General features: G+C 36.6%; 1 protein-coding gene across 4 annotated transcripts in view; it reads left to right on the top strand.

Moving 5' to 3' along the window:
• Nucleotides 1-12,454, top strand: part of MTHFD2L (methylenetetrahydrofolate dehydrogenase (NADP+ dependent) 2 like) — a 124,730-nt gene that overhangs the window by 13,724 nt on the left and 98,552 nt on the right. For 3 of the 4 annotated variants that reach the window (XR_006778112.2, XM_087864081.1, XM_045789568.2), the window contains exons 2-3: nt 3,552-3,736; nt 4,536-4,658. Coding sequence is in view for 3 of the 4 variants with exons in the window: in XM_087864081.1 (XP_087720207.1) it covers nt 3,552-3,736; nt 4,536-4,658 (308 nt within the window). In the remaining variant the exon portion in view is untranslated. The remainder of the gene's footprint in view (nt 1-3,551; nt 3,737-4,535; nt 4,659-12,454) is intronic. The other variant, XM_045789579.2, reaches the window with a different exon arrangement.

Below are 12,454 nucleotides of genomic sequence, written 5' to 3'. Positions count from 1 at the left end.
CAGGCTGTAGGATGTCAGCTATAATTAGCAAGCTCACTTAGCACATCAGTGCTATACAGTAAGCCCTGTCATTCTCTCAGATCCCAACATACAAGATGCAGTCAAATTTAATCTGTATATAGGTTGTCTCTCTGTGGAAGCCAGGAATCAGTTTATGCCATTGTCAACTCTGACATTCTAGGGGTCGCACCGCTTTGTAATATCTAAGACATAATTATCCTGGATTACATTCAGTGATTGCCAGTTTCACAGTAGCCTGTGAACAAATTATTGTGTGTAACAGAGAATCAACTAATAAAACGTCAGCAGCAGCATTTCTATGCATGTGCTATAAAATGTAACATGGAGCTTAGCAGCATTTCTATGCATGTGCTATAAAATGTAACATGGAGCTCAGGTGATTTTGTAATTTAAAATACAAATGCATGTGTTCTCTTATAAAAGTGAATTTTAGTATATTAGTAGATAAACCTGCTTCTATAGTATTTTACCCTAACGATATTGCTGACACAATTTAATTTATGGAAAGTATTTATTTTTTACCACCCCATAGAAGTGAGTCATGCAGGAATTATTTGCCATATCTGCAGTCTTTAGTATTTTCTAATTTAAGAGGACCTTGTTCTCTTAGAATTAAAAGGTTACTTAAATGAATTAGTAAAATATGGGCACTGGAAATTCATAGTACATAGTGAAAAAAGTTTGTTATCTAATCTTGAAAGATAAAATTTTAAAGTCAGAAGTAAATATTTTATCTTGATTTAGTCTATAATTATAACTGTGTACTAATCATTAGAATGCACAAAGACACAAACTACAAAAGCTCACTCAAGAAACAGCAGATAGCCAGAATAGCCGTCTGTATTAAAGAACTTAAATTTGTAGTTTTAAACCTTTCCACAATGAACAGTCCAGGACCGTTTAAGGAAGAAATGATACCAATTCTGCACAAACTCTTCTGGAAATTTTGAAGAGGATGGGCTATTTCCTAACTCATTCTACAAGGGCAGCGTCACCCTGATACCAAAACCATACAAAGACATGACAAGAAAACTACAGACAATCACCTCTCACGCACAGAGATGCAAAAAATTTAACAAAATTTTAGATGAAATCTCCAATATCTGGAAAGGATAGGCACATCATGACCAATGAGGTTTATCCCAGCAATGCAAGATTGGTTTAACATTTGAAAATCAATCAATGTAATTCATCATATTAACAGGCTAAAACAAAAAAACCATGTAATCCTATGATTATCTCTGTAGACACACAAAAAAGCATTTGATAATATCCTGAAATAAAGTCCCATCAAACTAGGGTTGGGATAGAACTAAATCATAGAACTAAATGCGTAACCTGAACCCATAAAACGTCTAGGAGGAAATATTGAAGAAAACCTTTGTGACCTTGAGTTAGGCAAAGATTTCTTATACACATCACCAAAGTCCTGCCCCATAAAAGGAAAACTGAAAGAAGAACATCAAGATTGAGAACCCATCTTCCAACGACACAATTAAGAGAATGAAAAGGCAAGGCGCAGACTAGGAGAAAATATTTCAAATCACATATTGGTAAAAGACTTGAACCTAGGATGTATGAAGAACTCTCAAAACTCAATAGTAAGGGAAAACCCTATAGAACAATAGGCAAAACACGAAATTGCACAATTCATGAAAGAAGAGGGCCAGATGATAAATAAGCACCTGAAAAGATGCTTAACATTAATATTCATTATGGAAATGCAAATTTAAAGCACAGTGAGCTACCACCACATAGCCCGTTGAATGTCTAAAATTTGAAAGACCAGCCATACCAAATTATGGCAAGTATGTGGAGCAACTGGAGCTCTCATATACTGCCTGTAGAAATGTATAGTGGCACAACCATTATGGAAAACAGATTGAGAGATTCTTATAAATGTAAACATACCTATCCTATGACCCGGCCATTCCGCGCATACGCATTTGCTCAAGAGAAGATATGTGCGTACAATGGCTTGTACGTGAGAGTTTATTACAGCTTTATTTGCCATGACTAAAAACTGGAAGCAACACAAATATCCATGAACAATTGAACAGATAAACAAATTTTGGTATATCCATACAATGGAAAACCACTCAGCAATAAAAAGAAATGAACCGTTGATACATGGAATGACATGAATGAATCTTAAATATGCTGAGGGAAAGGAGCTGGATAAAATGGAGTGTGTAGTGCATGATTCCATTTTTATAAAATTTGTGAGAATACAAACTAATATATAGTGATGGAAAGCAGATCAGTGGTTGACTGGGGATGGAGAAGAGGATAGGGCAAGGATGGCAGAATGGCGAGATTACAAGGAGCACCAGAATTCTTTTGAGCGTTTCATTTGCTTGATTGTGGTGATAGTTTCCCAAGTATAAACATATAGTGAAACATCAAATAGCACACTTTAAATATGTGCTGTATATTTTATGTCGGTTATACTTCAATAAAGCTCTTATAAAATTAGGATGGTGGAGCAAGATTGATACACTGAACTTGCCATGATTTTCGTTGTCTTGAAAGCTATGAAATTTTTAGTGAAAAGTAGACAGAAACAGAAGTTGAGTTTACTTATAGTTATAAAGTTATAGTGTCTCATCAGTTTATTTCCTCAGTTAACTGTTTACCTACGGGTAATTTATATTTAAAATATGCTTTTGCGTTGAACTGAAGAAGTGGTTTTCGAACATGGTCATGCACAAGAATATCTGTGGGAATTTATTAGACATCCAGAGTTCAGGCTGTTCTGAATCATGGGGATAGGAATATGTAAGTTCAGCAAGCTTCTCAGGCAATTTTGGTGTGTGTATCCATAGACCACATTTCAGAACCACTTCTTGGTAGAACAATGTTCACGTCAAAATTGTATGAACTTGGAGGGACACTATGGACCACTGGTGCCAGAATGAAATGGAATATTCTTGGTGTAGTTACGTATATACCTCTTAGAAAGGACAGTTGACTTCTTTGACAGGGTAGCAAATTTGCATTTTGTTTGTGTCGGTTGATACTCGTGATGCCTGCCCCTATTAGAAAATAAAAAGTGTACAGGGTACTAGAAAGAATTCAGGTGCTGTAAGGTTTCCTTTTCTCCTTTTTCTCTATTGCTTCTTCCCCCTCCTCCTTTCCCTTTCTTCATGATATTCATTGACCTGCCTTTGGTGTTTGTGTAATACTCATGGGCTACATACAGATGTTGCTTTCACCAGGCCTTTCAATAGTGAAAGGACAGGGGCAGGAGGAAGAAAGAACCATCTTATACTTTATCAGGTACCTTAAAAAAATGAACACAGAGTAAGAGCAACCTTAGTTCACCACTTTTGACTTTGAGATCATGGAGAGCAAGAAAGCCTTTTCAATATATGCATGCATTTCTTTGTGCCTTTCTCTAGGGACTGATTGATGGTTGCTCAATTGAACAATCATAGATGTGTAGTTCACGCTTGTACCTCGTACCTTTATGTGACTGAATGTTCCTTATTGTATTTTTAGTACTCTACTTATTCTTTTGTTTTCCACAGACATGATGCCATTGTTATCTCAGGAACTGAAATGGCCAAACAAGTCCAGAAAGAAATACAGAGAGGTGTGGAATCATGGATTTCCCTCGGGAACAGAAGACCTTACCTCAGTATCATTTTAGTGGGCGATGACCCAGCCAGTCATACGTATGTCCGGAAGAAGATCAGAGCTGCCTCTGCTGTAGGTGGGAATGCGTCCTAGTTGTTCTTGTTACTCAATCATGTGTTCTGGTTTTACTCCAAAGGGTGATCATTATCAACGATAGTTGTCAAATAAGTGCTACTGGAATAACATTTATTATTATTATTAGAGATTAGTTACCAAAGCTTCTGTTCATTTCTTCATCTTTTTCTTCAGCTTTCTTACTGAATTAACTCAATGTGATTTCAGATCCTATGGTGACATGTCAGGGGACCACTGCACATCTAAAGGGCCCATTTTTAGGCACAGCATAGGAAATGTAGTTAATGGTATTGTAATAGGGTTGTACGGTGATAGGTGGCAGCTACACTTGTGACGAGCACAGCAAAATGAATAGACTTGTCAAATCACCAGGTTGTACCCGTGAAAACTACTGTAATATTGTATGTCAGCTATATTTCAATTTTTTAAAAAAGGTCCATTTTTATTATATTTGCTTGAATCAGATAATAAACCTGGCCAGTTCACTGTGCTGATCTTGGCCTAATAGTGGTGGTGGTGGCATTGGTACCTTTACTGTATTCAAATCCACTAACAGTAGCTTATCACAGATAAATGTGATGGGATACTGGGCCAAAAAAATGCATGTGAATCATGAGAAAACATCTGTGCTATTTGAGAAATCCCTTTTAATGGTGCTTTGGACACCATTTTTGTAGAAGGGCCTTTCCTTACTGTGGGACGGGAGCAGAGGAAACCAGTTGCACACCGTGTAAGACACCATGAATGAAAAACCACATCTTTGTTAGTCAAGTGATTTTCTGTATTTGTTTTTCTTCCAGGGATCTGTAGTGAGATCATTCTAAAACCTAAGGATGTTTCTCAGGAAGAACTTTTGGACATAACTGATCAATTGAATATGGACCCAAGAGTCAGTGGTATATTAGTTCAGTTACCACTGCCAGGTACATAAGGCTCTTCTCTATGTCTGCTTTGGTTTTAGGTGAAAGGGCATCTGTCGACATTGTATCATGACACCACAAGTAATTTAGAAAATAGGTTCATGAAGGTACCAGCTATTAGACTAGCAGGTAATTGTTGATAACTCCCGAATGACTTGCGCTTATAATGACTGAAACTTGTGAAAGAAAAATTGAGGCAAAAATTACATGTAGTCCTCACTTTACACAATAGTGCAAGACCATAAAAACGAGTTGTGTAAGCTAAAACCGGGTAAAGTGATCTTAAAAATCCATGGGAAAAATAACAGTTGTTCTGTGACCTTTGAAATGTTCTCCCCATACATTAAAAACTCTCCTACTGTGGCTCATAAATGTATAGGGAAATGAAAACAAAAAAGGTAAAATTAATATTTGTTCAGTATACTCTAATTTAAACATTAAAAACATCGAGGGGCATCTGGGTGGCTCAGTCCATTGCGTGTCTGAATCTTGATTGTGGCTTAGGTCATGATCTCAGGTTCATGAGATCAAGCCCCGCGCCTGGCTCCTTGTTGGGCATGGTGCCTGCTTAAGTTTCTCTCTCTCCCTCTCCCTCTGCCCCTCCCCACTCCCTCTAAAAAAAAAACAAAACAAAAAAACCCCCAAAAACTTAGAAACATTGAGAATTAAAGTTATTTGCAAAAAAACTTGACCAGAGGAGGTTGACCAGTAGCTTGCCTTCTCATCATATAGCTTACGGTATGGAGCAAGCGTCTTTCCCGTGCCTTGGGGAATTGAATTGTATATTCTTTGCTAGGTTTGGATCAGCTTCCATTTGTCCTTTGTAATCATTTGCCGAGCAATCTTCTTGTGGTTTGTAGTTTTTTCAAAGTTGTGAAGTATCCCCTAGAGTTGCCGGTGCCGTTTACGCTGGGGTGTTGTCATCCTTTTTGTCGCAAGAACCTTCTTCGTTTGTGTGAATTGGTTGGACTTTCACTAAGTTCCCGCGGCTCATAGCCGCATCGCTCCAAAGGGCACAGTGTCAACATTGCAGGGTCACCTCGTTCTTGGACAAGCCATTTCCATTCCATTAGAATCCTCCCGAAGCGACTTCATCTTGTTTTCTGCCTTCATAGTTCTGACCTTCCCGTGGGCCAGGCTTCTGCTGCCTTTGCTCGGTTGTCGCCGTTTTCAGACCTTCTGTTCACATCTAATTTCACTTCTAGCGTTGCCGCATTTTGTTTCTTTGCTGCCCTGTCACCTTTACAGGTTAATTCCCTTTGTCGATGATCAACTTTTGCGAAACGTCACGTGAGCTTATCCCTGGGAGACAGGGAGGAAGGATGATTTGCCATTTAGGTTTGAGCTGAATAACGGGTGTGCAGTGACCAGTCATCCAGACTTGTAAAGAAGCGACATGTTGCTCACTGGTCCCGATGCTCATCTTTATTTACATAGTGATTTGTGGACCAGAGGGCTGGCAGCTCTTACGTAATTACTCACCGTTAATTGAGCACCATAACTGACGTTTGAATTGTGTTGTTGGACGACGGATGTTATTTAACTAAATTGTGGCTCTGAAATTCATGGCTATTTCAGCTGAGTACAGCGAGGACTGCAAGCATAGTACAGATGACAGTGGTTTTGAGTTCTGTAAATTTTGCAGAAAGCAAAAGCTGAATGGTGCTATTGCATGGGATCTTTGTATGGTATTATGGTATTTTATCCAACAATATAACTTATTGCCTTCGTATATAACTTTTGTGCTAAGTTGTACCAAACATTCACTTTTCTAATTCTCTTAGGGGTTTATTAACATCACAAGTCAGTCCCCAGAAATTTGGCAGTGGGCTTAAACCCAGTTGTTTGGCTCATATTAAAAAAGAGTCTTTTTTCTGCTATATATGCCAAGCAATCTTCTTTTGGTTTGTAGTTTTTTAAATTTCTCCCACCTGTATTTGTACTGAATTCAAATAGTTATAAAAAACATGTCACAAATTTCCAAATCTAAAACACTGGATTTAGTTTGTCCTAAAAATTAAGTTCCTATCTGTAGAAATTTTACCCCTTTTGGGCAACTTTTCTCATTTGGGGAATTTATTAGAAAATTGCCACTAGATGGCACTGTTGAACTGTCTGTACTAAAATAAATTGCTTAGTTCTGTGTTCATTTTAGACAGAAGCATAGAGGCAAAGGGACTGGGCTAATAACAAATATCTGGATGCTCTAAGAAAGGATAATTCTCTATCTTGCTGAAAAGCCACTAATATACAAAATAATACTGGCTAAAATTTATCACATTAAGGATTTATTATGTCTCATCACTTTACATTGATTACTTCATTGAATCCTCACAATAATCCTGGGGGGTTGGAGCTATTATTGTACATTTTACTGATGAAAGATTTGAGGCACAGAGAGGTTAAGTAACTTCCCGAAGGTCACTGGAGCTGGCAAGTAATTGAGTTGGGATGTGTGAATCCAGGAAGACTGGTTCCTCATGCCAGTACTTTTAACTATTATGTTACCCCTCACCAGCACATCAGTGTTAGCTAGTGAGTAATATATCATACTATGTGGCAGGTATTCCTTGCGGATGGTTTTATCTAATCCTCAAAGCAGCCTTATGAGTAGGAATTATCTTCTTTAGTTTACATATGAGAAGACTCGTCTATATTACTTACTCTACTTAATCTACGTTATACTGGGACATAAGGTTTGTTGATTGATAGAAAAAGTTGGTTAAAGTAGGAAATCATGAAACAATGCATATTTACCATAAATATTATATTATAACATAAATAATTTAAATACTCATTCATTCATCAATCTTTTGATGCGGTTCCACAGCACCTTGGAACCTACTGATTGGAATTTTGAATCATCTTCTGGTATTACTAATACCTGTGACTCATTGCCTCTCATTTTCAGTTTGAGATGAAACTATCGCAATGAAAATTCATATTGATTTTTAAAATATCTCTCAATCTGGGGCACCTGGGTGGCTCAGTCGGTTAAGCATCCAACTCTTGATTTTGACTCAGGTCATGATCTCAGGGTTGTGAGACAGAGCCCCACGTCGGACTCTGCACTCAGTGTGGAATCTGCTTGGGAATTTCTTTCTCCCCCCTCCTCCTTCTCTTCTCCTGTTCGTGCTCTCTAAATGCATACATACCTATGTACATAAAATATTTAAGAAAATATCTCCTAATCTACGACTGTCTTGTCCATATCTAAATCCTTACTAATTCATTTCAGTTCTGAAGAGTCTTTCCAAAATTTTCAGTTTAGTTTTTATAGAAATAGCAACTGTTTTCTTCTCACACTCCATTGTTATTATTATTATATTTTATTGTATTTTATTTATTATATTTATTATATATTTTATTTGTTTATACCACTTTTAATTAAATTACATATTTACTCTGAAAAAACTAGCAAAAACCGTTTAAGAAATACACACAATTGTCTCTTGAGTATCACGAAAATCAACTGGTATGGGCAGGAGTAGTTTTTTTTTAACCGCGTTCTGATTTGTTTAGCGAGCCCTGAGCATCCGCTTCCATGTTTTACAGAAGAAATGGAACTCCTTTAGTCATTTTGGTGAGTTGGCCAAATGGAAGTAGGTTGAGATAGCCCCTCCCGGCCGGGTCTTAATAAGATGGTGACAATGTATCAGTGAAACAGTGAGCAAATGAGCAAATGAGATGATTCTAGTTGAGCACACCTCCAGTTTTCTATCGTTGGGTTCATAATTTGGATTCCAAATTATGTCATGATTAGAAATGGGAGATTATTTTTCACCATTAGGGCAATATCTTGAGTAAAAGAAATTCTCACTTAGAACTGTAATTCCGATGTTGCAGGACAAGTTTGCATAGGATTAATCAGAGTATACAAACAGCTTCCATACATCTCATCTGGATACAAATCAAAGAAATGAGTTAGAGTTCTGCCCTATTTGGTGGCAATGAGTCTGTCTCAGGCCAGGCCCCGTTTTATGTTCAGAAGCTGTGCAACTTCGGTCAGGATTGGAAGTACTCGGGATATAATTGTGTGTCCTCAGTCATGCAGCCTGGCTGTTTTTCCTCTAGCTGATCCTCAAACTACAGAGGAGTAAAAGCCACATGCGATGCTTCCCTACTCCTATCCCGTGTGCCGTCTGTCAGTATCAATAAGTGGTCATTTTGTCAAGGCCAGAAAGATGTCTGCTATTCATGTTCTGTATGTATTTTCTCCTAATCAGGTATTATTTGCTTTTAGCTTTTATTGAGTTATACCTATTGAAGTGATGTTATATTAAAAGCTATGTCATTTGTACAGTATGTATCAGTATGTAATGTGAGAAAAAGGGTGAAATAATGAGCTTTAAAAATTGACAGCCATTCTTTTCTAACTAAAACAATGAAAGAGAAATTATACTATCAAGAAGCTTAAAGCGTGCTGGAAATTTGCTATACCTATTTGTTACAGTATGGGATTTGGTACAGGAGAAGTTTGTTTTTAGTGGATTTCAGTTATATGAACTCTATGAAAGCATTCAGATGTAAGCCTATAAAACAGCAAGCACTAAATGGTATTTTAGTGTGGTGTTTTACTATTGCTTTATGACAACACCTATTTCTGGTATCCATAACTGCAAATATTTACCACTTACTATTGCCAGACACTGTTAAAGTGCTTTCTATATAGTAAATCACTTAACACTTGAAACAACTCTTATCAGTGGGTGCTATTTTTTTCAATCTGTGGTGTATAGTTAAGGGTATTAAGGGAACTGAGAATCTTGTGTAAGGCCAGGGAGGTAGTGAGTAGCAGAACAATGCCAGGAGAAGCAATGATAGTGTCCTTTCAACCATAATCACCATCCTACAACGGAGACTGCAAGGCCGGTGCCAAGAGAGACGCTTGCTCATCTCCTCATGTTTTCTTGCTTTCTAAAGTCTACTTTTCATCTATTTCTAAAACAAAATTATTAGGTAGAATGGGAAAACTTATTCCATCTTATCTTTTTCTAAAATAGTTTTCCAAATGTTTCCTTTTAATTATCGAGGTTGAAGTCTTTGAATATTAACATCTTCCAGTTTATGTAAGGGGATTAAATAGAGAAATTAGAATGAAATATAGGCTTAAAGGATTAAATCTGGAGGGATTGAGTAAGGAGAGTTAGAGTTTACTGTGTAGATTTAACAAAGATAAACGTTTCTAATAATAAGTAGGCATAAAAATGGAGATATTGACCTAATTAGTAAGGATATAGATATATGCATTGCCTAAAACTTAATTCTTCATTTGCAGGAAAAAAGTCTCAGCCATAATTGCTTTTCTTAAGAGATTATGTAATTCATGTATGCGGAATATTTATTGCTCTGTTTTTAATGTTCTTGACAAGAGTGGGAAATTTTCACCACTCTGGACTTCTTCATGTTTGTAGAGCCATTTATTTTGTTTATTTCTAACTAATTTTCAGATTTTGACTTGAACTTTGTTACAACATTTTCCCTCTTTCTCTAGGAAGAAAGCCCAGTTCTGTGTTTGAGTCTTCAGAACAATTCTGCATGGAATATTTTATTACTTTTTTAGAAATGCGTTTCCTCCATTAGAGTGCTAGTACCACCAAGTAGGGAGAATCACAGTTCACATTTTATTCTGAAATCCACTCTGGGTCATGGTAGACTTTTAGTGAGTGTGACTGCCGGAATGAATGAACTCTGTAGTTTCCCAGCAACTGCTTTTTTAAAATTTTAATTCAAGTCTTACCCTTCTGCATATTTTCTAAGAGTAGTGTATAAGTTCTGACACTGTTCAAGATTTGAAGAAGATCTTCAATCTCTGTACCCCTGAAACCTTCCTATAACGATAGTATTTATTATATCGAAGACATGCCAGGATAACGCACGTTTTATTACTTGAATAGGGCCTTGGCCTCTGACCTCTTAACTATATTGATTCTTTCAAACATACCAGAGCTGACTTCTTCCTACCCTTCAGGTCTTAGCTTGAATGCCACAGCCTCACAGAGCCCTTCCCAGCTCACACCCTCTGAAATTATTTTAATTCTGTTATTCTCAGTTTCAGTGCTGCCTTTTTCTGTGGCAGAAAAAGTTCTCCAATATCCACATGCCACCTTACATGTCCCAGCTTCTCAGAGCAACTAGGTTGGGGCCATGTGACTACTTTCCACTGGATTGTGAGGGGAAGTGACTTTTTTGTGCCATTTCTGGACCGAGAATGGCTAAAAGCTATTGTGCTCCATTGCCACTCCTCTTTTTGTTGCAGTTATCGTGGAAGCAAGATGTTACGAATGATTGCAAATTATAAGAAGGAGGGAAGTGGGATTCTTGTGGAGCTTTACATGAATAAGAATGAAGTATCCTTTCATAAGTGACTCAGATTTCAGATTAAAACACACGTGCATGCGCGCGCGCACAAACACACACACACACACACACACACAAATTTGATGACAACTATAAACCCACAGATCTAAGAAGCTCAACAAACTCCAAGCCCATGCAATGTGAAGAAAACTATACCAAAAAACACCTTAATCCACTTGTTCAAAAATAGTGTGATAGAAAAATATTAAAAGTGGCAAGAGGGGGGAAAATCGCATTAACATACAGAGGAACACAAAGAAGGAAGGCAGCAGATTTCTTGTTAGAAACAGTATAAGCTAGAAGACAAGGGAATAGCTTGATCTTTAAAGTATTGAAAGGAAAGAACCTGTCAATTGTGAATTCTATATATTCAGTGAAACTGTCTTTTAAAACAAAGGCAAAATAAAAATTTTTTTTTCAGAAATTTAGGGAAGGGAGAACCCAGACAGAGCTGAAAACAATCACCAGCAAACCCATACTACAAGAAATGCTAAAAGAAGTCCTTTGGACAGAAGGAAATGATACCAGATGAAAATATGTGTCTATCCAAAGGGATGAAGAGCACTGGAAATGGTAGTCACATGAATAAATACGTATGATATTTTTCTTATCATTCAAATCATCTTAGAATATAATTGATATTTAACTAAAAACAAAAACCATGTAATGTGTGGTTTGTAACATATATAAAAGTAAAACGTACAACAATAGCACTAAAGTTGGGAGAGAGGAAATGGTAGGATGTAAATGTTAGATTCTTATACTGTATGGGAAGTGATATATCACTTGAGGATAGACTGAGATAAATTAAAGGTATATATTATAGAACCAGAAATGACCACTAAACAAACACAATATAGAGTTATAGCTAGTAAACCAATTAAGGAGATAAAATGAAATCACTAAAAATACTCAGTTATTCTAAAGGAAGGAAGAAAAAGGGGGCAAAGACAACAGTGAAAACACATATAAAATTTTATCACATAAAATGTAATGTTGTAAATAACCCAATAAAATGTCAAAAGTTGTCAGGTTGGATAAAAACAAGAGCCAACTGTATGCTGCATACAAAAAACACACTTCAAATATAAAGACACAGAGAGGTTATTAGCAAAAGGATGGAAAAGATATACCATGCTAACACTAATTAAAAGAAAGTTGGATTGGTTATGTTAATATCATTCAAAATGTATTTCAGAGCAATGAATATTATCAGGGATAAAAAGGTCATTCCACAGTAATAAAGGGTTCCATTTATCAAAAAGAAATAACAATCTTAATCATTTATATCCCTAAGAAGAAAGCTGCAATAAAAACCACTAGAATTGCAAGAAAAATAGACAAGTCCAAAATTATAATCATAAATTTCAGTACCTCTCTCAATAATTGAGAAAATAGAAAATCAATTAAGGATATAGATTTGACCTAATTGACATTTA

Source organism: Ursus americanus, chromosome 8 (assembly GCF_024610735.1).
Source record: "Ursus americanus isolate L20-20 chromosome 8, mUrsAme1.1.p, whole genome shotgun sequence".
NCBI lineage: Eukaryota > Metazoa > Chordata > Mammalia > Carnivora > Ursidae > Ursus > Ursus americanus.
The sequence above is the reverse complement of the archived record's forward strand: the minus strand, read 5'-3'. Positions and strand labels throughout refer to the sequence as shown.